This window comes from Dipodomys merriami, unplaced genomic scaffold, assembly GCF_024711535.1.
Source record: "Dipodomys merriami isolate MVZ:Mamm:240054 unplaced genomic scaffold, mDipMer1.0.p SCAF_14, whole genome shotgun sequence".
Classification (NCBI taxonomy): domain Eukaryota; kingdom Metazoa; phylum Chordata; class Mammalia; order Rodentia; family Heteromyidae; genus Dipodomys; species Dipodomys merriami.
Window position 1 is genome coordinate 41150854 of NW_027202715.1, and position 27813 is coordinate 41178666.

The window sequence follows — 27813 nt, forward strand, 5'->3', positions numbered from 1 at the left end:
CACGAACAGCCCAATAATCCATCACTTCCCCAGTGGCAAGACAAGCCCCACAGAGTCATTTAATTTAAAGGCCTTTTATTAGGAACCAGGGAAATGTGCTGCTTATTCCTCTATAACAGTCTAGAGCAGGTCATCAGGCCCAGAATGGAGAGGTTGTCAGAGGTGCCGTGGTGTGCTCTGCTGCCCTTGCTCAGGGCCTGGAAGGAAAGGCGGTGGCAGCAACGGAGGTTGGCAGGAACTCGTGTTAGCCAACATACCAAGAGCCTAGGGAGAGCTCTCTACCTTCCTTCCAATTCCACTCACGGCTGAAGCATGCCAGGAGACAGAGCGTGGCTCGTGGGGGCAGGTCACAGGTGTGCTGTCTGGCCCTGGCTTCATTCAGCACTGGTTCACTTGCCTGCCCTCCACTCTTCTTGCCGTTTAGTGATTACATATTTGAAGAACTCATACACAGACCATGCAATGGCTGTGGAGGGGATCTGGTAAATTACTCTAGCCTGTACCCCTCGGAAGTAGGCAGTCACCCCGCCTACTTGATAGACCGTCCTGAAGGCAGTAGCCATGCCTGTAATATGTCCTGTAATGTTTGAGTTCAAAGCCAGGGATTCCTGGGTGTTGAGCAGTGTTTTGCAAACGTCCAGTGGGGTTGTGGCAGCAGCAGCTACAGCTCCTGCACAGGCTCCGGAGAGAACGTGGGAGCTGGGGTTGTACCGTCTCTGAGGGTTAAAGTGCTCCTGCAGGAATTCATAGGTCATGAAGTGAATGGCTTGGAAGGGAACATTCATGGTTAGCTGCGTCGTGTAGCTGCGGTAAAAGGCCCCGGCCCCTTCATTTTGCCACACTGCCCGTACACAGTCTGTCACTCGGTGGTATGGTGAGTTGTACATCTGCATCCTTTGCTTGATCACTTGGGAGTGTTACCAACATGGAGAGAAATGGTGACGGCAACCAGCCGGTAACCAAGAGTGTCCAGATTCAGGGTCCCAATCAGCAGATCAGCCAATGGAATGGAGAGAGAAGAAAAAGTATGAATGAGCTGCCTATTACTTTGGGAAGGTCATGTTTCCCTTTCTTCAGGGGAATGTGTAGGCAAAAAAGAGTAATAATAATAATAATAATAGCCCCAACTCCCAACAGGATTTCATTAAAATTAGCTAGTGAACACCTATGACTTAGGGGGGAGTACCTATTTTTACTGCCTTACCCTTTCCCAACTCCTAACAACAGATAACTGAGTGGCAGTGAATGTAATAACAAACACAGAGCCCTAACAATCCCAGTCCTCAGGTACAAGGAGGAACATCAACTATGAGGATGGTGATTCTCCCAAAACAAATACAAGATTCTTAATCAAAGGGTTTGGCTTCAGTTTCCAAATGTCTCATACTACTTCAAGTGGAACTTGTGAGTTCTGTGGATCTCCAGCTTTTCTTGGGCTCTTTCTGCCCCACAGAATTGTCCAGACCTAAGGAACGTGACAACTAGGCCAGCCCTTCATTCTCACAGTGGAAATTTCATTTTCAGAGAATTATTTCTTCAACTGGAAAGTCAACACCCAGGCAGCAATGCAAGGATTGAACTCTACAATGTGATCATTTAGTTTTATCTCAATGATCTCCATTCTAGTAAGAGAATACTTTTTTAACAGTCAAAATCCATCTTCTGGGGCTGGGAAGGTGGCTCAGTGGTAGAGGGCTTGCCTTGCATGCATGATGCCCTGGTTTCGATTCCTCAGCACCACATAAGCAGAAAAAAGCCAGAAGTGGTGCTGTGGCTCGAGTGGTAGAGTGCTAGCCTTGAGCTGAAGAGCTGAGGGACAGCACCCAGGCCCAGAGTTCAAGGCCCATGACTGGCCAAAAAAAAAAAAAAAAAAAAAAATCCATCTTCTGCTGGGCAACGGTGGCTCATGCCTGTAATCCTAGCTACTTGGGGGCTGAGATTGGAGGATCATGGTTCAAAGCCTGGGAAAGAAAGTCCTTGAGACTCTTATCTCCAATAAACCACCAGAAAACTGGAAGTGGTACTGTGGCTCAAGTGGCAGATCACTAGCTTTGAGATGAAAGCACCCAGGCCGAGTTCAAGCCCCACGACCAGGAAAAAAAAAAAAAATCCATTTTCTTTGAAGCAAAATGAAATCATCTGACAAACTTTTAGGAGATCAAATCTTCTAGGAAGGCCCAGAAACAGGCCATTAGAACTATCTTTTTTTAGAGAAGAAACTAAGATGAATCATATCCAGTGCTGAAAATAAGAAGGGAGCACCCTCTACTGGTAAAATAAAATAACACAGGAGGATTTCCACTCTGACTGATAAGCTCTGGCTTTTTCTCCCCACCCTGCAAGCCAGAAATTAAATAGCCCAGACATGCAGATGCCACTGCCAAGAAGGTAGGGTAAGGAATCATTACCTTCCGCTGGATTCATGGCTGCATCATGAAGTAATGTGGCCACACACCCAGCTGCACCTGCAAATGAGAAAATAACTGCCACATGTAAGGCCAGGTGGGTGAGCACTTCCTGAAGGTCCTGAGTAAAGGGGAGTGGCTGTGATGCCACAGTAAGCCCCAGTGAGGAAAGGGAAATGTTAAAAGCCAGTCCAAAGGAAGGGAACCCAACTGCTACTAAATTCCTGCTCCAAGAAAGGGAGATACTTGTTCCCACCAATTCAGTAAGGCCTTCACTGTACATGTATTCCGCATCTGATGGGAAGGCCCCAAAGAGGCAGAGAACGGCCCAGATTTTAGTAGCACAGATGGTTCTAACAATGCAGCTTCAGCCCCATAGAAAGTTGGCACACTGCTGACAGAGGATGGCAGCAACGGCCTCCAATTCGGGAGAATCTGGTGGTTCAGATCTTCACCACAGAACCTGCCTTCCCTCCTGCTGCCCCCATTCTGCCAAACCCACTCCAAATCCTAACGCTTGTCCATCCGGTCCTTCCCTCCGCATTACCAGGCATTTGAAGTTGATGCCAGGGAGATGAGAGGAAAAAGTCAAGCTGGAAGGTAAGGGAGGATACTGTGCCCCTTTGTTGAGGTGCCCCAAAAGAGGGGTGGGGTTGAAGCGGCCCGTTGTCTGAGAACATCAGGTTTGGAAGTCCCTCGCCTATAATCTGGCCTACCCCAGCCCAAAGCTGCCGCGCCAAACCATGCTGAGACTGGGAAGCACTGACAGCGGCAAAGCCCAAAGAGTTGGGAAAGTGGGGGAACCAGCACAGGAAGGCTTAATACCATTGGCAATATGGCTATTGCCCCCTGGGTGGATTACATCACTCAATGTCTTTTTTAACTTTTCGTAGCAGGCAAAATAGAGGGCGTGGGCAGGCCCTGCGCCTGTTGCTGTGACATTCAGCCCCCGCATGGGCCTCCATAGGCCCTCGGTTCTTATAATCCTCCAGAGGGCCTCCAACACATTGCGATAGCGGGCAGCGGGGTCAGGCTGTAGACTCTGCATCCGGGTCTGAAATTACAGCAAGGAGAAGTACAAGGTCAGTGCTGACAATTTCTTATCCACCTCAACACTCAAGCTGTGGACACTGGGAAAACATGCAACCACACTCATCTGTGGAAATAACACCTGATATCTAGCTTTCCTTCATCCCAAATCTATGGCCTACCTTTCCAAATCTTGGGGTTTTTTGTTTTTTTGTGCTGGTCCTGGTCCTGGCCACTAACTCTGAGCTTCTTCTGCTTAAGGCCTAGTGCTCTACAACTTGAACCAAAGCTCCACTTCGTGTGTGTGTGTGTGTGTGTGTGTGTGTGTGTGTGTGTGTGTGTGTGTGTGTGTGTTAGACTTTCCTGCTTTGGCTGGCTTTGAACTGCTCTGAGCTTCTTCTGCTTAAGGCCTAGTGCTCTACAACTTGAACCAAAGCTCCACTTCGTGTGTGTGTGTGTGTGTGTGTGTGTGTGTGTGTGTGTGTGTGTGTGTGTGTGTGTGTGTTAGACTTTCCTGCTTTGGCTGGCTTTGAACTGCAATCCACAGATCTTAACCTCCTGAGTAGCTAGGATTACAGATCTGAGCCACCAGTGTCCAGCCATCAATTCTTGGTTCTAATCTTGTACTTTCTTTACTACTCCCTCTGAGAACACTGCCACTTGTGAATATTCTGAAAGTTCAAAATTATCCATTGCCCCAATCAAGTCTGTGATTCACAAGTTGCTTTTCTACTTTAATAAACTCAGACTAACAGCAGTGGTACTCATTGAGACTATGCTGAAAACGAACTATACAACTTGTAGGTGAGGATGGGAGAGAAAAACTGGGAGAGAGCAAGGAAAGGAGTGACATTGTCCAAAAAGAAATGTACACTAGCCTTGAGCAAAAGAGCTCAGGGTCAGCGCCCAAGCCCTGAGTTCAAGCCCCATAACCAGCACGCACGCACGCACACACGCACGCACGCACGCGCGCTCGCGCACACACACACACAAATACTGTTTATCTGACTCATTTAACTGTAACCCCGTTTGCATATCACCTTTATAATAATAAAAAATTAAATTAAAAACTTAGGCTAAGAGTTTTGCAGACAGATTTAAAATGTGAGCATTTACTGCCTACAGTGTCCTTGGTGCTTTATTTCTAAACACTGCTCCTGGCCCTGCTTCCCAACCACACAATACACTGACTAATGAGAAGGTAGCTCATCTTTTGAGCTATCTTTAAACTATTCAGCTTTCTTTCAAACTATTTGGCATTAGCAGTCTGATCTGTAAGTTGGAATCTTGACATAATTAGCACTCAATGCTGATGTAATTTCCTGAGAGGCTTTTCAGAGTTCTTAAATTCACTAGATCTCAACATTGGCATCAGCAAATAAAATCAATCTCTGTGAAAAATAATTTTTGGAATCTCTTGAAGAGTTAAAGATTGGGGAAAAAATAAAGTGCATGGTAGACACTTGTATCATGTTCATGGACAAAGTTTTATTGAGTTTTGGGGGCTTTCACTTCAAACGCTTCCTCAAATCAGAACTTACCTGAGCATGTCTCTTCTATGTCAAAATCAAAAGTAGTTTGGAAACAATTTAAAATCAAAGTCAGGCGCTGGTAGCTCACACCTGTAATACTGGCTACTCAGGAGGCTGAGATCTAAGATCTCAAGCCAGCCATAGCTGGGAAGTCTGTGAGACTCTTATCTCCATTAAACTAAGAAAAAGCCAGAAATGGAGCCACAGCTCAAGTAGTAGAAATTAGACTTGAGCAAAAAGCTCAGGGATATCACCCAGTCCTAAGTTCAAGCAGGACTGGCACCAAAAAAAATCATTATCTAATGCCTGGCACACAGAAGGCATTTAAGGTTTGTTTGCTGAATGAATCTTTTGTCATATAGCCATCTCTGCAGCAGTTCAGGAAAAAAAAAAAAAAAAAAGTGCAGCCACCAGTGAGCCCATTAGGGGGCGACTGATAATCACAGTTTAAACGCCTAATTCATTCTAATCGTTGGATTTAGTTTGGATTTAAAAACTTGAACCCTCTGATTCAAGTTGGCCAAGTAGAATCCAAGAGCAATTTTTTAAGAGCATGAGAAAAAAAAAAGAAATTAACCAGATTAACAAATCCTAGGTTACCCTCAAGCAATCCACATTCTTCTTTAGTTACTTTCTTCTGTCTGCTAGGAATCAAAACTGCATGCTTAGCATATAAATTATTGGACATTGTATCACAAATACATATTACTTAACAATTTGTTTCCAAAAATGTGTTAGAAACTGATCTTGTGCAGGATGGATGTTCAGAAGGCCCCTTGCTCTGCTGGAGTCAAAGGCATGTATTTGGTAATCAGTCCTGAAAGGCCAGTCTCTGCATCCAGGAATGCTACACGTCCGAGAGAAAACTGGACTGTGGGTAAGTCTGGACATTTTGCACACACATCTAAATCTAATTCAGCAATTCCAACCCAATAAAAATGCACCCTTAGAGAGAGGAGCCAGGCATAAGCCGTGCCAAACATAAAAATGAATATAGATGCCCAAATGTGTGGGCCAATAAATATACCTTTTGCCGGAAGATGAAAACTCTAAGAATTTATGAAAGCTTCAGTATGAACAAAACACATTGGCCTTGATGAGAAATCAAACAAATGAGGTCAGTGGTTTGGTAAAAGGCAAGTCACATTTGAGTTAAAATGCCCGAGTTGGAGTACCAGCTTTGCTAGATGTGTTGTTTTGGGTTGTGTCACTTATACCTCTGTTAAGCTTTAAAAATGAAGCTAAGAATGGCTGGTTCATAGTGCTGCTAGGGGACTTTAAACAAATAAGGCATGCAAAAACCATGGATAATTCATAAGTGGGCATTATAGGCAAGGCTTTTTATTATATTAAAATGATTCAAAGATACATTTGTTCATGTCCAAGAATTTACAGATCATGGCAGCATTGTCTCATATCTAAATCAGTTCACAAATAGGCTTATGCAACTAATTGGTCATATTCCAGGAATAAATCAGGTTTAATTCTGCATTGTTTTTCTAAAGTTTCTCTGTAGATCTTAACGACTTATATTACATGTCTAGTTGTTAATCTAAAGGTCATATATCCACCAACAAACTTTATTGTGAAATTCTTGGCCTTGCTTGGCTCTTGAAATCTGCTTTGGGGAGGCTATATGGCTCGTGAGTCGCACAGACTAGATTCAAGTCATGACTCTGCACTTAAAACTCTGATTTCAGACAAGTTACCTAACTCCTCTCCAAGCCTCCTGTCTTCATCTATAAAATGACCACACAGGTGTCTATCTTCTGAAACTGTTTCAGGGATTGAAACTTTTGAAAGAACTTGCACATAAGAACTAGCACCTGAATATTTAACAATCATTATTAGATGCAAGATCAAATAAGCCAAGGCTTCCATTGCCTTTTACTGGTGAATGTGTACAGAGAACCATTTACATGAGGGAGTTTAGAAACTCCTGTTCCTGTTTTTTCCCTCAATACTTGTGCCACCACCACAGAATCACAAACAGCACTTTGTACAGATGGGTACTTAGCCAGCTGACTATGTAAAGGGTTCCGGTTGCTTTGGGTCACAGAGCCTGTCCCTACAGATAAAAGTCTGATGCTTGTTTCTAAGGCCTAGAAAAGGAAACTGAGATTTATCTGGGTTCCCAAACCTCCTATTATGACCATGGAAATAACTGGATAGCCATGGCCTACCGAGGCTGTACTGACGTCCCATGGTCCCTCCCAAGGATATTTTAAGGCAACTTGACCCTGATAAGTGTCTGGGAATACATAGGCCTGCATGCCAAAAGGCAACGTCAGCTTTCTTGTGCAAACACCATGGTTGCCCTTTAGGCTCTAACACGGATACTTGCTTCTAGTCCAGTCTTAGGGTCTAGTTGGGCTGCTTTTCCTCTCTGCCATGCATTTGTATAAAGGAAGAACAGCCACCAGGGGATGAGTGGATGGGGAATCCCTATCTAAAGAAAAGGATTTGAGTTTTACATTCATGCTCGCACAAAAATATTTAAAGCACACTGATACTATCCTCCCTTGTCATTATTTAAATCTCAGCATTAGTAGACAGGAATGATTCTTCTAAGAAACCCTTTGTTATTTTCAAAGACTCCTGCGCATTTTTCCTGCAGGTCAAACAATTACTTCTTTAATATAGGGTTCACAGGCAGGACTGTAATGTATGACTCATTAAAAAAAAAAAAAAAGATGAATAGGAAGGCTAAAAGTGACTTATTCCAGTAATGCCATGGTTATGCAAAAAAACAAAAAAACAAAAACCAAAAGGAGGAATTTCCAGAACTCCTCTTTCACAAGTGTGTCCTAAATGGTCGCACAGGCCTATGGAGTAGTCAGTCTCTAGGCTTTCCAAACAGTTGGGATCCTCAAGCATTGGAATCTCGCATCAGATTTGCCATATTTGAGCCTAAGTGGTCTCCCCTTCTACAAAATAAACCGTTTGACTAATATTTGTCACAGGACAAAGATTTTCTCTAAGGATTTGCTAGAAGGCATTTCTAACAGGAAAATTATAAAGTGCTTACAGCAACTGCCCTGTCATTTTTTTAAATGCAAATAAATGGAGTAAGAGGGCAGCCTCCCATTATGTAACAGTACAACAGTTAAACTGTTAAGTTGTAGTAACATTTCTAAGCCAGTCACTTTACCCTACTGTATTTTCCAAGCTGTTAAGTAATTTTCATTGCTTTCTTGGATCTGTTTTCCATTTGGTCAATCCTTCAGATGCTCTTCCTGAAACATAGCCCCTTAAACCCTAAATTCTACTCACAGTGGAACTAGAGTGAGGTCACTCTGCAGCTAGATCATATGAACTTTTGGATATGCAGCATTATCTCAGTCATTCAACCTAAAATCTATTATGTAAGTGTCAAAATCTTTTTTTATTTACATTCCTTCATTATACATTTAACAGTTCTCTTACATGCATTTCATTGATTATTTCTTTTAAGGGAAATGTTTCAGGGAAGACAGAGCAAGGACTTTCATCAGTTACAAGGACTCTAAGATCCAAATTTTTCTAATGTTCACCTCAATTAAAAGCACTTAATTACATTTTCTGTACATATAGCCCTTGTTAGGAGTTACTTTGTAATGTTATAAAGCTCTCCTCTCAAGTGTCTCATTCACAAAGCTTCCTAAGAACTTTTCCCATTCCCTCATCCACCTTACTAATGAAACTGTGAAACAGTGCTAGAGACAGGGGCAAGCAGAGGGGCTCTACTTTGCAATGCCCAAGTTGATAATCCTTTTCAATATAACATCTTCCTAATTTAAGAACACACACACAAGGAAGAACTACCAGGATCATCATTTGATAATGTGTAATCACCAATCCTTATTATAGTCTTATACCATTTGAGTTTATTTCCCTCTCAATTTATACCTCACCTTTAGAGTGGCTGGTATCTTTACTAATGGAAAGAACTATTTTTTTTTAACCCAACAATTTATTTTCATCTTCACCTAGCTTTCTTCAGAAGGACTTGACTTCTGTATCCATTAGTCATCTTGCTTGGTTGTGGATGTAATTAAGTTTTACTTTCACATGTCATCCTGCTGATTGCGTTCTACTTTCTTCACACATCTACTTTCTGCCACACTTCCCTTCTAGACAAGTTCCTCTAAACCTCTGGAAAAAAAAAAATCTCTCAATTTCATGTGCCCTCAGAAAACATACTGTCAGTTCCATTCCTATTGTGTGCGTGCGCACTAATGTGCTCCAGAACATTTAGTCAATCTCAAGCTCGATTTTCATGTTCAGGAAATAAAGTGGAATATCCAGCTTGTTTCACAAAGAAACTGAAACCTTTTCCTGAACATGACCTTTCCCATATTACTCCCAGTGTGATACTCTGACTTCTGACTGCTCAATGGTTTCCAATCATCTATGGATTAAGATTTAATATGATCTTTATCTAACTGGGAGATCCCAGTTCCTGCCCTGTCATTTTTAAGGGAAGACACAGGAAGTATCTTGCCAAAAGCACCTACCGGGCGAACATCTCAAGCCATAGGCTGCACTTCACAGTCTGATTCAGGACAGATGGCATCGCCAAAATTTAGCACTTAGCCCGTACTTCGTGAATCCCCCATCCTACCCTATTCCTGTGGGTTCCGAGGCTTTCTTGGTAACAGATTTTTGATACTGAGTCCGGATTCAGATCTCAATGACGGTTAGAAATAGGTCCTGATTCCTGACTGGGATCATCTCCCTGCCAGTACCTTGCTTGCACGGAGTTTCGGTTCAAATCGTGTAGGAGCCAGGAAGGAACCCGGCGGCTCCGGCTCTCAGCCGGGATCCTGTCTCTAGACAGGACTCCAGGTCAGGTCAGCCCCAGACAGGGTTCGGAGCCGGGTGCAGGTTCTCACCTTGACGCAGTCGATCGGGTACATCACGCAATGCTCCAGGATCCCGGCCACGGCGCCTGCCACCATGTGCGTGGTGACAGTGGCTCCAGCCGGCAGCGCTTCATAGTCCGGGCCAGAATCCGAATCCTGTCGTACCGGGGGCCTGCAGGCCCCGGCTTCCCCGCCGCCGGCCCCCCGGCCCACGCCCCGCTGCAGCCACCCGTCCAGCAGCGCCGACTCCCCGGGGCTCCGCCCGGGTCCAGCTGCCGGCCCCCCCGCCACGCCGCCTGCACTCCGCCCCTCCAATTCCATCCACCCGGGCCAGCCGCGGCGCCCAACCGCGCCGCCGCCGCCGCCGCCGCCGCCGCCACTACCGCCGCCGCCCCCCAACCCCGTTGCGTCCGCCTCAGGCGCAACCCAGAGAGCCCGGGGCCTCTGGCTCCCGCTTGGCCCCGCGAACACGCCCCCCAAAGCCAGCCATTGGTGCAGACGCCGCCTTAGCCCCACCCCTTTCCTCTGGTAGAGGAAATATGTCCGCGGTATTCGCGAACTCGCCTGTCATTCTTCCGCTCGGAGGCGCTGCTGCCGCCTAGATCCCACCCTTTCCCCTTTGATCTTGGGAGCTTCTTGTTTATTGGCCATCGATTGGCGGACTTGGAAGCTAAACCCGCCTTTGACTTTCCAGGGGCGGGAGAAACTTCAGGCTCAACTTGGATAGGCTGAACCGCTCCGGATACTTTGGCGGTGACCATTGGCCCGTACCACACCGGTCTCTGATTGGCTACGGAAAGAAGCGCCCGGGCACCACGGGGACCGGCTCTTGGGCCCCAGCGTGGTGCCTGTGGGGCTTTGAGTCCTACGGCGTGGGTCGCCTGGGAGGGGGGCGGTGCCGGGCCTCCGAGATCAAACCGCTTCGAGTGCCGTTACAGCTCGTGCTCCAGTGCAAGCCCCCGGTGCCCGGGCGCGCAGCTCCGGGACGCGCGGCCCGGGTCGCGAGCGCGGTGTTCCCGCGGGATCTCGGGGGCGGGGGCGGGGCCGTCCGGGCACAGGACTCCCTGGCACCGCGAGTCTGGGAAGCTGTTGCAACTGGCGGGCGGAGTTCTACCTCCGTGAGGACCGCAGCCTCCGAGTTGAGTGCGGCCGGGTCTGGGGTCCGATAAGCCTCAGGCCCCCGAGCCCGGCAGTGGGCTTCGCTCCTAAAGCTGCCTGATGAGCCCCGCAATGGTTGAATCCATGAATTCTGCTGGGCTCGGCGCCCATCAGGAGTGCAGATGCTGAAATGGGGAAGGGATGATTCAGAGGTGGCGACAGGTGGCGAGGTGGATCCCGACAGCATCGCCATTGCAGCCGAACGTGTGTGGTGACGATGGGGAAGCTCGGAGGTACAGCTTATCCAGAGTGAAAAAACTAGCATCTTGTCCTCGCCTGGGATGATCGCCTTTTGGGACAGGCCCATGTCGTTGCCGGGCTCGGGGGGCGATCAGTAGTGGTGGAACGATACTGGCGGCCTGGCAACGAGGCCACGGAAGCGACTCCTGAAGGACCGACTGCTGAGGACCCCGGGCATCCTTTCCACCCCGCCTGCCCCGCTTCCTCGCCGGAGCTTGTTTCCACAGGCTTGCCCAGTCCAGTTTCCTGTTCTGCTTTTAATAACCGTTTTAATGAGATGATGCAACAGTAAACTTTTCCATCCTGGTATAGCGTCTCCTTAGATGTGGAGATTTAGCCTTTTTCAGGGCTCTCTCCCTTCCCACCTCCTTCCTTCCTCTTCTTCATTCTTCCTCTATCTGTACTCTCTATCAGGTGGTTAAGGACTTTGGATTGTGACCTTTTGGAAAATAATAAAACTGCAGACCACCCCCACTCTCCTTATGCACGCATACACACACAATTTTGCACATAACTTCTGAGTTTCAGAGTTTTTGAAGGTGACTCCCTAGGGGTCCATTAACCTCAGGCTAGGAACTTCTAACAGCGAGTTTTCAAGCGTCTCTCTGCTCTAGCTCTTTTCCCTTGAGAAATAAAGAGAACTCAGAAAAAACAACCCAGTCCTCTTAGCATACTCATTTATTTACTAATCAGTTGTTCCAGGAACGATCTATACCTGCGATTTTTATTTTTTGCTTCTTGAGTTCTACAGTTAACTTGGGGGGGGGGGGGCAGGGGATAATTGGAGATAAGAGTCTCACGAACTTTTCCTGCCCAGGCTGGAATCATGATCCTTAGATCTCAGCCTCTGAGTAGCTAGGATTATGAGACACCCGCACCCGGTCTACACATTTATTTAGTGATACGATCTTTCAGGAACCACAATTTTGTCCTACATTATTTATCTCCCACTTCCCTAGCCGTTAAAGTGAAACATTCCTAAAGATTCAATGCTCTGTGTGTGTGTGTGCCCGGGCTAGGGCCTTTTTGTTGTCTTAGGGACAGTGCTCAGGCCCTGAGTTAAAGATACCAGTACTATCCCCTATCCCCCCCCCCAAAAAAAAAAATCAGGACAAGTAATGCTGGAGGTGTGAAGCTTGAATTCTAGTACTTCCAAGGGGGGGAAATGTTCAATGCTTAATATGTTCTCAGACCTACTCAAAAAACTCAATAAATGTTGATGACTATTATTTTATTATTTATTTTTGGGGGGGAGGGGGTCCGGTCGTGGGGCCTGAACTCTGGGCTTGGGCGCTGTCCATCAGCGCTTCAGCTCAAGGCTAGTACTCTACCACTCGAGCCACAGCGCCCCTTCCGGCTTTTTTTTTTCCTGTTTATGTGGTGCTGAGGAATCGAACCCAGGGCCTCATGCATGCAAGGCAAGCACTCTACCACTGAGCCACCTTCCCAGTCCTGATGACTATTATAATTATTTCATTTGGAAATGTTTGTCTACCATTGCAGAAGTCAGTGGACAGTGCCTCACCCCTAGCATCCCTGATCTAGTCACTGTCCTTTGCTTGTGTATAGGGTGTCATCTTGTTGCTATAGTACCAAATTTGGCACTATCTTAAAATAACTCTCCTTTTTCCTTAACAATATCCATGAACTCCAGGCCCACGTCATATATGACCTTAATCATTGTATGAACTTTTTATCATTAAGATTAGATATACCCTTATGTAAAAAGACTATAATTAAACTGATTTCCTGGAGTGTTATCAAAAATGTAATGGTCTATTGTCCTTGACATACAAAGAATCTATCAGCAAGGAGGAGATTTGTGTTGGTTGTGTTTTTAATGTTTTGTGATACTGCTCCTTCATAAATGTGGACTCACTATCAAAACAACAGGGTTAGGGAGATAGGAAAATTAATAGTAAAACATCATTAACCAAAACCTTATGATGGTAGCATATTTGGCCTCAAACCATAAATCTTGAATCCCCTGTTATCTGTGTGACTTTCCTGGCTGTTCTTCAGGTCCATTTCCTTTGTGTGTGGGGGGGGGGGGAGAAGGGGAGGAATTTGAGGATTGGGGGTGTTATTTTGTTTCTTAGTGCTGAAGAGCAAACCTAGGACATGTATATGTTAGCAAATATTCTACCAAATTCCTGTTCTCCCCAAACTCCTATTCCCATTTTGTTACTGCATTTTTCTTAAAGGCTTATTCCTGAGTCTTTTACCTGGACTTCTGCATTTTCCAGTGCTCACTTCCTCATTGCCTTCTCTTTTATTTTTTTCAATCTTTATTAGTACAATCTTTATTAGTATTATTTATTCAATCTTTATTAGTACAATCTTTATTAGTATTATTTATTTGTACAAAGGGATTTTTTGTGATATTTCCATATATGCATACAGTATATTCCAATCAAACCCATCCCCACTCAGTCTCCCATATCCAGGGAGGAACATTATCCTTTTTTTTTTTTTTTTTTGGGTCCGGTTGTGGGGCCTGAACTCTGGGCCTGGGTGCTGTCCCTCAGCTCTTCAGCTCAAGGCTAGCGCTCTACCACTTGAGCCACAGCTCCACTTCCGGCTTTTTGCTTATGTGGTGCTGAGGAATCGAACCCAGGGCCTCATGCATGCAAGGCAAGCACTCTACCACTGGGCCACCTTCCCAGCCCCCACATTATCCTTTTTGGAACAACTTTTCAACAGGTTTCATTAATATTTTCAAACAAAGTTGGGTGCTGGTGGCTCATGCCTGTAATATTAGCTACTCAGGAGGCTGAGATCTGAGGATTGCTGTTCAAGCCAGCCCTGGTAGGGAAGGCCATGAGATTCTTATCTTCAATTAACACCAGAAAACCAGAAGTGGTGCTGTAGCTTAAAGTGGTTAGAGTGCAAGCCTTGAGCTAAAGAGCTCAGGGACAGTGCCCAGGCTCTGAGTTCAAGCCCTACAACCAACCAACCAAACAACAAAAAACCCACAATAAACCTGGAACTCTACCACTTAGCCACACCTCCATTTAATTTACTTTCCTGGTTAACTGGAGATGAGTCTCTTGGATTTGTTTGCCTGGAGTGGCTTTAAACTGGGACTCTCAGATCTTAGCCTCCTGAGTAGCTAGGATTACAGATGTAAGCCACCAGCATGCTGTGCTCATGTAATTTTCCCCTTTATCTTGTTTATTTACCACATTATGATATTATTATCAACTATTTCATTAGCATGTTAGTGGTACAAGCATTTCACTGTGACATTTCCACACGTGTATACAATGTATCCCAATCAACTTCACTCATCTCTCTCTCTTATCCCACTCCTGCTTAAAACAATTTCAATACATTTCATTTAGCAAATAAACTACTTTAACCATATTCATCCTCATTCTCATTCACCCTCCCTCCTCTTCCTAGTACTGCTCCCCCTCTCCTCCACCCCAGTATTAGGTTTTTGATTTGCATGTATGGAATCACTCTTGTATCCTTAGGATGAAACCAAGTTGATCAAGGTTGGATGATCTTTTTACTGTGTTGTTGAATTTTGTTTGTGAGTATTTTGTTGAGAACGTCTGTCTGTTTTGTTTCTAGGAATTTAAATTTTTTCCTCTCATTTCTTCAATGATTGACTTAAGCATTCAAAAGTGAATTGCTCAGTCCTCATGTATTAGGATATTTTCTGTGGTTTCTCTTGTTATTGATTTCTATTTTCATACCATTACACTCTGGTAAAATATAGGAAGCTCTTTCAGTTTTCTTGTGTTTGTTGAGAGTTGCTTTATATCCTAAAATATGTGTTTGGGAGGGAGCTCTGTGGGCTGATGAGAAAATAATGTATTCTGTGGCTGTTAAGTCCCTTTAAATAATCTTGTGTCAATTCTGATGTATCCTTGTTGATTTCTTTTTGTCTGACCTATCAGTGGGAATGGGATATTAAAGTCACCCACCGCTATTGTTGCTCTGACCACCTGAGCTTTTCTTTTCTTTTCTTTTGGGGGGGTGGTGGTGGTCCGGTCGTAGGGCCTGAACTCTGGGCCTGGGCGCTGTCCCTCAGCTCTTCACCTCAAGGCTAGCACTCTACCACTTCAGCCATAGTGCCACTTCCGGCTTTTTTCTTTTTGCTTATGTGGTACTGAGGAATCGAACCCAGGGTCTCAGGCATGCAAGGCAAGTGCTCTACCACTGAGCCATCTTCCCAGCCCCACCACCTGAGCTTTTCTTTGTTTCTATTGTTATTATAAAGGTGATGTACAGAGGGATTACAATTATGTAAGTCAGGTAGTGAGTACATTTCATTTTGGACAATATCACCCTTGTTCTCCACTTGAGCTTTTATGTTTAATGTTTCCTTTATGAAATTGGGTGTGCCAAAATGCATGGTGTTTATTTGTTGCCTTCTTTTACCAGTCGACTCTTTCCTCCCTCCCCTTAAACTCCCTTAAACTAACTTACCTTTATAATTCTACTTATTGCAAAGTAGTATATGGAAGGCCAGACATTCCATGCACGGAGGCCCGGGTCTATAATCTCAGCACAGGAAAGGCTGAGGCTGAAAATTCATCTTTCAGGCTGGCATGGACTAATAGAGTGATCCTGTCTCAAAAAATATAAAACAAAAGCCTAGAATTTTCATCGACTATACCAAAAGTGCTAAGCAAATATTTGATGAAGAGGGAATTATTCTTTAAGTCACAGTGACAAAATGCTAAAAATTACCTTTGTAGGCAAGGGCATAGCTTGGAGAGCTTACTCATGAAGCTCAAGTCCATGCAGAAATCAATCCCAGCACAGCTTTGCTCTGAGGGGGCTGAGAAGTATAAGGAGAGGCTGCAAGTGCTCGAAAGGAAATAAATGAGTTGCATTTCTCCTTTTTCAGAAACTTGTACTCTCTGGTGAAAAACAGGCATGTGTGTATTGCATAACAATAACTGCTACTATGAAGAGCTTCCTATGTGCCAGCCAAAGTATAGCTTATTTATTTTAAGCCCGTGTGGTAGTATATTAGTTATCTATTGTTTCATGACAAATTACCATGAACCTCAGCAGCTTAAAACAATAAACATTTGTTATTATTTCTGTGGGTGAGGAACCTGTTACAGTTGGCTGGGGCTACAGAATCTGAAATCTTGCTAGGCTGGGACAAATTGTGGCTGGCTATTGGCAGTATCATCTGTTCCTCTTCATGTGGGTCTTTCCAGAGAGCAGCTTAAAGATCCTCATGACATGGTACCACCCTGTTCTTGGCAAATTATTGCATGTTTGTTTAATAGCCATTCTAGTGGATATATAGTATCTCATTGTAGTTTTAATTTGCATTTCCCTAATGACAAATGAGGTTGAAACTGAACATCTGTGCTCATTTGCCATCATCTTTTTTTGATGAAGTACCAATTTTTTGTTCACTTATTCCTTTCCACCCCACCCCGACATACACACACCTTTTTTTTTTTTTTTTTGTCAGTCCTGGGTCTGGAACTCAGGGCCTGGGCGCGGTCCCCAAGCTTCTCTATGCTCAAAGATAGTCTTCTACCACTTGAGCCACAGTGCCATTTCCAGCTTTTTCCAGGGCCTGGGCGCTGTCCCCAAGCTTCTCTATGCTCAAAGATAGTCCTCTACCACTTGAGCCACAGTGCCATTTCCAGCTTTTTCTGAGTAGTTTATTGGAAATATGAGTCTCATGGACTTTTTGGCCTAAGCTGCCTTCAAACCTCGATCCTCAGGTCTCACCTTTCTGAATAGCTGAGATTATAGATGTAAGCCACTGGTGCTCAGCTTCCCCCTTTTGTTTTGGGAATTAATTTTTATATTCAAGTCCCTTATCAGATTGTAGTTTACAAAGTTTTTTTTTTTTTTTTTTTTGTCTATCATGGGCCTTGAACTCTGGGCCTAGGTGCTGTCCCTCAGCTCTTCAGCTCAAGGCTAGTGCTCTACTTGAGCCACAGCGCCACCTCTGGCTTTTTCTGTTTATGTGGTACTGAGGAATCGAACCCAGGACCTCATGCATGTGAGGCAAGCACTCTACCACTCATCTACTTTCCCAGCCCCTTACAAAGATTTTTTTTTTTTTTTTTACCTCTGTGTGGCTTTTCATTTTCCCAGTACTGTATTTTGAAGGGTAGTTCTTCATTTGTTAGAGTTTTCTTTTGTTGATCTTGCTTTTGCTGTAAAATCTAAGAAATCTTTATCAAATCCATATCATACCTTTTCTTACTAACTTCATATTAGTTTTTATGTTTTATTAGGTCTTGGCTATCAGTTTTTAATTTAACTACATACACACACACACACACACACATACACACACACACACACACACACACACACACACACAGTGTAGGCTAGCTTCAAACTTGTAATCAAATCCTTCTGCCTCAATCTCCCAAGTAAAGGGATTACAGGCACCTGCTACCACACCCAGTAAATAATTTAAAAAAATTGTCTTGGGGCTGGGAAGGTGGCTCAGTGGTAGAGGGCTTGCCTTGCATGCATGAGGCCCTGGGTTCTATTCCTCAGCACCACATAACAGAAAAAGCCAGAAGTGGCACTGTGTCTCAAGTGGTAGAATGCTAGCCTTGAGCTGAAGAGCTCAGGGACAGCACCCAGGCCCAGAGTTCAGGCCCCACAACCGACATAAATAAATAAATAAATAAATAAATAAATAAATAAATAAATAAATAAATAAATAAATAAATAAAATAAAAATGTTCTCATACGTATAAATATTACTTTTTCATGCTAGAGCAAATTGTTGCTAAGATGGGTTGTTATTCTAGATGTAGGAAGACAGTAAACCAGTAAGTGGAGCTGAAGTGTTCAGCCATACAGCCTAGACTTTTTAATCCTTAGGGCTGGGTAGGAGCCTAGCACTTTAAAAACATAGCCAGGCATTGGGATGTGGTTACTCAACAAGGCAGAAGAGAGAGTATTAGTTTTGGGACCAGTCAGCAGAATCTACCACACCATGTTTTGGAATTTAGATGATATCCTGTTGGGATAAGGAATCATTGAAGGAATTTAAGTGTAGAAGTACCATGATTAAATCTATAATACTCTCATATTGGAGACTGGGAACTCAGGAGGAGCTGTGTCCAGAGCCACAGCCATTAGCTACAATCCTTGTCAAGCGGCATTAGAAAAGATTTTAGGCATTTGAATTAAGAACACTTAATGAGCCGGGCGCTGGTGGCTCACGCCTGTAATCCTAGCTACTCAGGAGGCTGAGATCTGAGGATCGCGGTTCAAAGCCAGCCCGGGCAGGAGAAACCGTGAGACTCCTATCTCCAATAAACCACCAGAAAACCGGAAGTGGTGCTGTAGCTCAAGTGGTAGAGCGCTCGCCTTGAGCTGAAGAGCTGAGGGACAGCGCCCAGGCCCAGAGTTCAAGCCCCACGACCGACAAAAAAAAAAAAAAAAAGAACACTTAATGACCAGTTGGATGGAAACGGAGAAAACAGAAAGAAGATATTCTAATGACTCACAGGTTCCTGCTTGGGAGAGTCATAGGGAATTTTGTTAAAGATGGGAATATAGATGGAGGAAGTTTGGGTGAAAGAAGGGAGATAAAAGTTTGGTTTTAAACAGTGAGGTGCTATAAGGATACATGATGAACAAACTTGCTAGAGTGAAAGCTACATAAACTCCTGTATAGAGCTGAGAGCATGATCAAGTATGGAGGAAAGAACTGGTAAATGAAACTAAGAAGACTGACACCTAGTGTGGGACAGGTTTGACTGACTTTGCTTATGACTGGGCAGCAATAGCATTTTGACAAAATTACCAGTGTAATTGTAGAAAAGCTTTAAAGAGAAGTTATGCCTGTTTGGAAATATGGATTTCTATAATTTGTTTCAGGTGCTGAATTACAGCAAATAGAAATCATCTCAACCATTTTTTATTTGGTCTGTTTTGTGGAAATCCCAGAACTCAGCCATGTGAGCTTTTAATCATACAATAATAATAATCATAATAAGCATTACAGAGTTTTAGAGAGACTCACACTTAAGAAATGCCTGATGGCATATGGACTCATTACATGATAATCCTATTGTCCAAACTAAACTGTCAATATTTTGCAAAAAGGAAAAGTAATAAAATCTTAGGAGTGGAGCCTGGGCACTGTTCCTGAGCTCTTTAGTTCAAAGCTAGCACTCTATCAATTGAGCCACAGTGCCATATCTGGCCTTTTCTTTTTATGTGGTGCTGAGGAATTGAACCCAGGGCCTCATGCATGCGAGGCAAGCACTCTACCACTTAGCCACCTTCCCAGCCTCTCTTTTCTTTTATGACAGCAGTTATTCACATTATCTTAATTGTGGAGGATGTTTCAGTGTAAGCTAATGTAGTTCTTAAATCCTATGAATTAAATATTGCTTTAAATTAGACAGGTATTATATTTACCTTTAAAGCATCCATTTTGTGGAACACTGGAGTTTGAAAAAATATATATAGGGGCTGGGAAGGTGGCTCAGTGGTAGAGCGCTTGCCTTGCATGCATGAGGCCCTGGGTTCGATTCCTCAGCACCACATAAGAAAAAAGCCGGAAGTGGCGCTGTGGCTCAAGTGGTAGAGCGCTAGCCTTGAGCTGAAGAGCTGAGGGACAGCACCCAGGCGTAGAGTTCAGGCCCCACGACCGGACCCCCCAAAAAAAAAAAAAAGAAAAGAAAAAAAGAAAAAAGAAAAAAATATATATAGAGAGAGATAGATAGACTTAGTAGTCACAAAGGCAATTTCAATAAAATTTTAAAAATCCAAAACATTTTTACTAGTGTGTAGTAATATTATAAAGAGTTTTTATCCTGGTACTTTCATGCATGCATATATTGTATTTTGATCAGTTTAGCTCCTTCAATTGCTATTTCTTTTCCCTAACCACACACACTATTTTAAACACTTTTGTGTTTAATAGGCCATCTTCATAACAGATACAATGTATTTTGATATTATTGGCCTCTCATAATTCTCTTTTCCTTTCCTCTCTTCTGCTCATCCCCACAAAAAAAATCCCACATTCACATTCATTATACACACACACACACACACACACACACACACACACACGCGTGCGCGCGCGCACAGTCTATAGATATGAGAGAAACCAAAACTTTTTTTGAGTTCTTTGTCTATTTTGGTTTAGGTACTGAACTGAGCTCTGATGTTAATACTTGATGTCAATATAATGTTGTGTTTATTATCAACCTTGATGCATCGTCTGTTTTGTTCAGTGTGGCTTCTGGGCTCAGGTGAGGTATGTGTGAGGACTGGAGATAGAGGAGAAATGAGAATTGAAGAAGAAAGGATGGGTTGAGACCACCAGGTTAAGGGAGTGGTAGAAGGAGAAAACAATAGTCATATTGAATATACAAACTAGACAATAGCCAGATTATATGTCAATTAGAAGTCTGACCCACAACTTCTGTGGCAAGCAGTGCAGAATGATCAGGACCCAGTCAGTTATGGTCAATGTGGATATTTTTGCCCCTCTTTCTCCAACTCAGGACCAAGCTGAGATAGAATATGTTCTCTTAAATCTGTCTAATATGTTTTTAGTTAGCCAACCTTTACTTTCCCCAATACACTCAAGTCAGAGTGTACATGAACCCACTCCCCTTTTTACTATTAAGCTTCCTCACTCCACTGACAGTCTTTGAGCTTCTGCCAAACCCAGTGACAGTGACTGATTTCCTGGTTATAGCCAGCTTTTTGTGTGTGGGGGGGTGGGGGGGGAAAGGAAGCCTCTTTGATCTCATTTAGGTGGTCTTTGTTTTTTCACCACACTCATTCATTTATCACATATTAATTGTATTTGATGTCCCTGAGGGTGGGCTCGCTCTGGGAACAGAGATAAGAGGCAGATAGTCTTGCCCTCAAGAATATTCTGGCTACTAGGGCAGACAGACCAATATAATTGCAAACAAAGTGGTAGATGCAACAGACGGCATGTATAAAGGAGGTGGGGGTGAGGTAAGGCTTTTGGAGGAAGATGACCCTTGAGTTAAAAGGGAAGAGGAGTGGGCATCGGTCTAGCAAGTGGAGGGGCAGAACAAGCAATTCACACAAGGGTATCCTGCTGGAGTAAGAGAAGTGAGGAAAGTTACCCTTGAGCCGGTAGATGACAGACGTGACACGTTCGAAAAGTTTTAGGCTTTATGCTGTCCCTTCCTGCAAATGAAAGATGGGGCTGGTGAAAGCAAAGAAGACTAAGAACATCATATGTTAGTTGTGGGTCGGGGGTGCACTTCTGCAACGAATACGCTGCAGTGTAGCGGACTCACCCACTGGAGCGGCTGGGGCCAGGTTCTGGCAGCAGCAGCAGAGACAACCAGAGCCACTGAAAGCAGCTGGTGCCGAGATGTCTGTCCAGCGCAGCTCACCTGTGTGCCCACCACCCGCCCCTCTAGGCGGAGCCTCGGCCGATGCTTTTCCTATTGGACGCGGCGCGAAGTCTCGGGGCGGGCATGAATGGTTTTCCCTTATCGAGGATTGGCTACTCTGGCGAACGGACGTGCTGCCGACGCCGTGGATTCGCCCGTGGCTCTGGTTGCGTGAGGGGCGGGCTTCTCTAGCGGGTCCCCTGGCAGTCATTGGCTCGGTGCGGTTTCCTTGGGGACGTGGCGCCGCCGGCGGCGCGGGCCCTCCTTCCGGCTGGTTTGGAGGCTGCGGTGCTTGAGCCGTGGTGGCAGAGCTGGAACGGTGCAGAGGGACCGGCAGGCCGCTGGATCCCGTGAGTGGGAGCGCGGAGGAGCTTCGGGACAGGGAGGGACAGGGAGAGGAAACGAGGACGCTCCATCCCTGTCATCTGAGGACGGCAGGTTCTTCAGGGCCGGGCTGCTTCCAGGATGCCGGCTGGGGTCCGCGGGGCCTGAGGAACGAGAGCCCGGCCAGGGCGAGGGCGACTTGGAATTCTGGCCGGAGGTACTGTCTCGTGGGCCAGCGAGAAGCCTGACACCCAGCCAACTCTTTCCAGGTTGCAGCCTTGGGAGATGCCTGGGACAAGGAGGCCACCTTCTCAGGGCAGAAGGAAAAGAAGGTGACAGACGTTGAGACCACTGAGGGGAACCCATGGCTAGGTAAGGCTGCACACTTTCTCCCCAGCAGGGGACTCTGGGAAGGATGGTAGCCAGGTTGTCCCATCACCCCCATCTGCAAGCTCTGACTGGTGGGGGCTTGCCCTGGGACTGCACCTGGACTTTGCATCCTAGTCAGGTATATGCAAAGAAGGCCAAAGGCATATTTTATTCATTTTATTTGATGGTAGATGTAATAATTTCCAGTCCATAACCATGAGGTTGTAGAGGAAGTCTGCTGGTTTAGATCTGCAAAGTGATGCCTTGTAAAAATGCTCTTTGAAAGTTCTAATCCTAATGAAGCCAGGTGTCCCCTGATGGATTTTAACAAAGAGCCTCCCACCCCACCTTTTAAAAAAGCAGATAAGCCATGCTCTGGTGGCTTATGCTTGTAATCTTAGCTACTCTGGTGGTTGAGGTCTGAGGATCGCGGTTCAAAGCTAGCGTGGGTAAGAAAGTCCGTGAGTGTCTCATCTCCATTTAACCGTCAGAAAATCACAAGTGGAGCTGTGGCTCAAAGTGATAGAGCTCTAGCGAAACAGCTCACTCAGGAACAGCATTCAGGCCCTGAGTTCAAGCCCTACGACCAACAAATAAACAAATTAAATTAAAATGCAGATAGATTTTGGATGTTTTAGATCACTGGAAAAAGTGAGCTAGCTTCACAAGTGAATACACTTATCCATACATTATAATACTCTGAAGATTTATTTTTGGTTCCTGTCTTGAGACTTTAACTCAGAGCCTAGGTGCTGTCCCTAAACTTTTGTGCTCAAGGCCAGTGCTCTACCACTTTTTGGTGGTTTATTGGAGATAGGAGTCTCACAGTCTTTCAAGCTGGGGCTGGCTTCTGACTGCCATTCTCAGATCTCTTCCTGACTAGCGGGGATTACAGGCATGAGCCATCAGCACCCAGATTCTGAAGTGTTTGTTTTTTTTTAAAGGATTGATGTGGAAACTACATGTCCCAACATGGGACCATTTTAAAATAGAGTGAAGTTTAGGAAAGATGCAGAGCAGTAGTGACCTACTACCTTGGCAAAGCACAGAGGAAATTTACCATATGTATTGTTTTGTAATTATACCTGTGTGTCCATAGAATATCTCTGGAAAAATACATAGAAACTGGTTACCAGTAGCTGACTCTGAGAGATAGAAAGTGTTAGGATAAAAGGTCCACTTTTCACGATCTATCCTTTTAAACTGATTTTAAAGTTATGTGCATACATAACCTATGAGAACACTTAAAAACCAGTGGAATAACTTCTGACTGTCCTGGGTCTTGATAGCATTCCTTGTGAATGTTGTGGTTGATCTGATTCTCCAGTATTGCCAAGTCACTTCAGGACTCTGGTAATCTTTTCATTATTAGGAGATTAATTCTTTGAATTATACTTATAACCCAAAGTTTGGAAAAAGAGAAGATAAGGTTTTTCTGATTTGCATGGACTGTGTAGGTCCTTTTCTAAAATTCAAGACTAAAAGAATGTTTAGACTTAGGTTGGCATAAAGCTTTGACTTTATTAGGGAGTCTGTTATCCACTTTAAGAAATGCTTTTAATGCTAGGAGCTGGTGGCTCATGACTGTAATACTAACTGCTCAGGAGGCCGAGATCTGAGGATCACAGTGTAAAGCCAGCCTCCTCAGGAAAGTCCATGAGATTCTTATTTCCAATTAAACACCAGAAAACTGGAAGTGGAGCTGTGGCTCAATGTGGTAGAGTGCTAGCCCTGAGCAAAAGAACTCAGGGACAGAGCCCAGGCCCTGAGTACAAGCCCTACCACCACCAAAAGAAAAAAATCTAAGCATTGAATTGTTTGTAAGCACTTAACTATTTGTCTCATTTTAGGATCAGTTTTTCCTACCTCTGCCCACCTTCCTGGTACTTCACTGTGCCCACAGTGAGCCCATTTCTCCGTCAGCGGGTGGCATTCCTGGTACTCTTCTTCATATCCTGTCTCCTTTTACTTATGCTGATCATGGACTTACGACATTGGGGAGCCTCATTACCAAGAGATAGACAATATGAAAGGTGAGTCAGCTTTAGATCACTTTGATCAGCAAGGCACTGATGTCATAAACATTTTGATAAGGTTTTGGATGCAGTACAACCTTTGGCCCTTTAGGGAGAAATTATACTCTTATTATCAAAATTCCATGGTACTTATTGCTTAATATCCTAAGCCCCATTTTGACTGTGTTCAATTTTAGTTCAGGAATGTTGATACTGCATTTTAACCATGAAAGGAATCTTTCTATTTTCTTACTTGGTGGGCTGAGACTTATTGGATGCTTAAATGTTTAAAATTGTTGTACTTTTTTTTTTTTTTTCTGTGTGTGTGCTGGTATGGGTGGGAGTTTGAATTCATAGTCTGGAGCTCTTGCTTAGTTTTTTTGCTCAAGGCTGGCACTCAAACAGTTGGGCAAAACCACCTTCACTGTGGCTTTTTTCCTGGTTAATTGCCTGGGCTGGCTTCAAACTCTGATCCTCAGATCTCAGCCTTCTAAAAGCCACTACGACCCAGCTGTTGTACATGCTGATTGATATATTAAAAAATTACTTTGGTTCGTGATGATATACTTTGCTCTGAAATCTAATCTTGTCTTAAAATAGCTACTTCAGCTTTCTTTCTTTCTTTCTTTCTTTCTTTTTTTTGGTCCAGTCATGGGGCCTGAACTCTGGGCCTGGGCGTTGTCCCTCAGCTCTTCAGCTCAAGGCTAGCGCTCTACCACTTGAGCCACAGCGCCACTTCCGGGTTTTTTCTTTTTGCTTATGTGGTGCTGAGGAATCAAACCCAGGGCCTCATGCATGCAAGGCAAGCGCTCTACCACTGAGCCACCTTCCCAGCCCTCGGCTTTCTTTCTTTAAAAGTTTAATTACCTGTTTTTGAGGCAAGATCTCACTTTGTACAGGCTATATAGTAAACGTGATCTTCCTGCCTCCACATCCTGTGTGCTAGGATTACAGGTATGTACCACCATGCTGGGTTACTATGTAAGTTTTCTTTTTGTGCTTGAACTCAGGGCCTGAGTGCTGTCTCTTAGCTTTTTCACTCAAAGCTAGCCCTCTACCACGTGAGCCACAGCTCTATTTTCAGCTTTTTGGAGATAAGAAGAGTCTTGTGGACTTCTCTGTTTTGTTCTTTTTTTCTGTTTTTTCCTTTCTTGTTTCGAGATCTGAAGATCGTGGTTTGAAGCCAGCACAGGCAGAAAGCCCATGAGACTCTTATCTTTAATAAGTGGCGCTGTGGCTCAAGTGGTAGAGAACTAGCCTTGAGCAAAAGAAGCTCAAGGACAGCACTCAGGCCCTTAGTTAAAGCCCCAGGACCAGCAAAAAAAGCAAGAAAACAAAACAAAAAAAAAACCAACTGTCACTCTACCACTTGAGCCATGACTCCACTTTTATATTTAACTTTTGTATGACTGAGAAAGTCCTTATTTTGCTTTCCTTTGAAAGAATTTTTCTTTTTAAAAAAATTTTTTATTGTGAAAATACTGTACAGAGGGGCTACAATTACATGGGCAAGATAATGAGTACATTTCTTATCAAGCATTGTAGCCTCCTCCTTTGTTTCCCCTTCCCATCCCTTCCCAGCCTCCCCCCGCCCCCAGAATTTTTCATTTGATATAAAACTATATGGGTTGATTTCCCCCCATTACTTTAAGATGAAGTTTCAGTGTACATTGGCTTGCATTCTTTCTGAGATGTCTGCTGGTGGTTAATTGGACATAAGAGTCTCATGGAGTTTCCTGCCCTGGCTGGCTTTGAACCGCAATCCTCAGATCTCAGCCTCCTGAGTAGCTAGGATTACAGGTGTGAGCCACCAGCGCCTAGCTTTCCTATTCATTTTTGTCATTAATGAAACAAGAAGTTATTGAGGATCCACAATGTGCAAGTGCTAGTGTATACCAGGACACAGAGACTTTGGTACCTTTTCTCAAGAAACTTGAGTTTCCAACCTTTTCTTTGTTATTAGCTCTGTTCATTTGTGTCTTTGTATCTTCCTTTCCAGAAGAGGAAAGACAGTTTGGGTGACTATAGCAGTCAGACCAAATTCATAAGTTGAGTTTCTTCAGTGCTGTTTGAATTAAAATAAATAAATAAATAAAGATCTGAGCTTTCCAACTAGAAGATGGTAAAATCTGATAAAGGAACTCCATGTAGGTCAATACCGCTAGCATAGGCTATTAGGGAGTGAGTAGTGAGCTATATGGCTTAAGGAGTAGTTCAGGCTGGGCCTGTTAAATCGTTTTATGGGATTTGAATATCACCCTAACTGCAAACAGAAGGCCATGAAAGATTTTAAAGAGTGATATGGTCTAACTCACTTTTTTTTTTTTTTTGGGTCCAGTCGTGGGGCCTGAACTCTGGGCCTGAGCGCTGTCCCTCAGCTCTTCAGCTCAAGGCTAGCACTCTACCACTTGAGCCATAGTGCCACTTTCGGCTTTTTTCTTTTTGCTTATGTGGTGCTGAGGAATCGAACCCAGGGCCTCAGGCGTGCAAGGCAAGAGCTCTACCACTGAGCCAACTTCCCAGCCCCTAACTCACTTTTTAAAAGAAAACTTACTTTTATGGCATTGTGGAGAATGAATTGGAAGAAAATACAGAAAATAAAGCAAGGAGACTAACTGTAATACTTCAGTAGAGATGATAGTGGCCTGAACTTAGCTGGAAGCCAAAGAGACAGAGTAAGATCATTCTTTCACTATGGGGGAGGCAGAACTAGCTGATAGTTCTTATCTGCCACTGTATCCCAGATGACCAGATCCAATAAGTATTTGTTAGTAAATTGAATTGAATCAAGTTAGCCGTAGGGATGAGGAACACCCAGACTGTGCTACTACAATGATATTACCAAAGCCCTAACACCTTTTAAAGCTCTGGCTAAGCAGTCAGACCTTAGGGCTCATTATTATTTCATGAAAGCTTATGTCCATATTGCCACAAATTACCATATGTCATTAACTTCACTCGTGGCAGCTCCCATGAGTCATTTAGGAGGCTAATATCCACTGACAGCTTGCTGTGCACATGACATTGTGTTAGGCCCTGGGGTACAAAGATGAATGAAACGTGGCTCCTGAACTCATAAAGTACATAACCAGAAAGGCAGACTTGGATAATTATTTCCTAGCGAGATAACAGTTTATATACAAGTGTGTAGGCTCAGCAACAAAGAATCAAGAACTGTACTTAGTTAAGAATCAGGAACAAAGAATCAGATATTAATCAGAAAAGACCCATGAGTAACCAAATTTGATACCACTGAGTTCATGCCCTAAAAGTGCATGTACTTTACTGATAAGATGGGTTCTCCTATAAAACTTGTTTTCTATTTTAATTAGCATGGTTCTCTCATTTCACCACATACTAGATAATAAATTAGATGGTTGGTGGTGGGTAGGATGTGTTAATAGATCCAGGAACCCTGATAACAATGATCAATAATATCTGGCAGCTTGACAGTGATGCTAGAGAAAGAACATTTATTAAAAAAGAGAATAATGGGGCTGGGAAAGTGGGTCAGTGGTGGAGTGCTTGCCTTGCATGCA

At 44.1% G+C, this 27813-nt stretch overlaps 2 protein-coding genes across 4 annotated transcripts in view; one reads left to right on the top strand and one right to left on the bottom strand.

Annotated features, from left to right (window-relative positions):
* Nucleotides 1-58: 58 nt before the first annotated feature.
* On the bottom strand, nucleotides 59-10258 carry LOC138826207 (mitoferrin-2). Of its 3 annotated transcripts, none has more exons than XM_070021381.1 (4): nucleotides 9841-10258; nucleotides 3231-3459; nucleotides 2409-2465; nucleotides 59-907 (listed from the first exon to the last, which is right to left on the bottom strand). In XM_070021381.1, exons 1-4 carry the CDS (start codon nucleotides 10129-10131, stop codon nucleotides 390-392), a joined length of 1095 nt encoding a protein of 364 aa, XP_069877482.1. In that variant the 5' UTR covers nucleotides 10132-10258; the 3' UTR covers nucleotides 59-389. The 3 variants fall into 3 exon arrangements, with proteins under 3 accessions (XP_069877482.1, XP_069877483.1, XP_069877484.1); XM_070021382.1 differs by lacking the exon at nucleotides 9841-10258 and adding an exon at nucleotides 8935-9321; XM_070021383.1 differs by lacking the exons at nucleotides 3231-3459; nucleotides 9841-10258 and adding an exon at nucleotides 2953-3216.
* An 11589-nt stretch (nucleotides 10259-21847) lies between these two features.
* LOC138826208 (ectonucleoside triphosphate diphosphohydrolase 7-like) overlaps nucleotides 21848-27813 on the top strand; it is a 39564-nt gene continuing 33598 nt past the window's right edge. Inside the window, exons 1-3 of the mRNA XM_070021385.1 lie at nucleotides 21848-21916; nucleotides 22160-22262; nucleotides 24110-24292. Of these exons, the coding sequence (XP_069877486.1) occupies nucleotides 22255-22262; nucleotides 24110-24292 (191 nt within the window). The 5' untranslated portion in view covers nucleotides 21848-21916; nucleotides 22160-22254. The remainder of the gene's footprint in view (nucleotides 21917-22159; nucleotides 22263-24109; nucleotides 24293-27813) is intronic.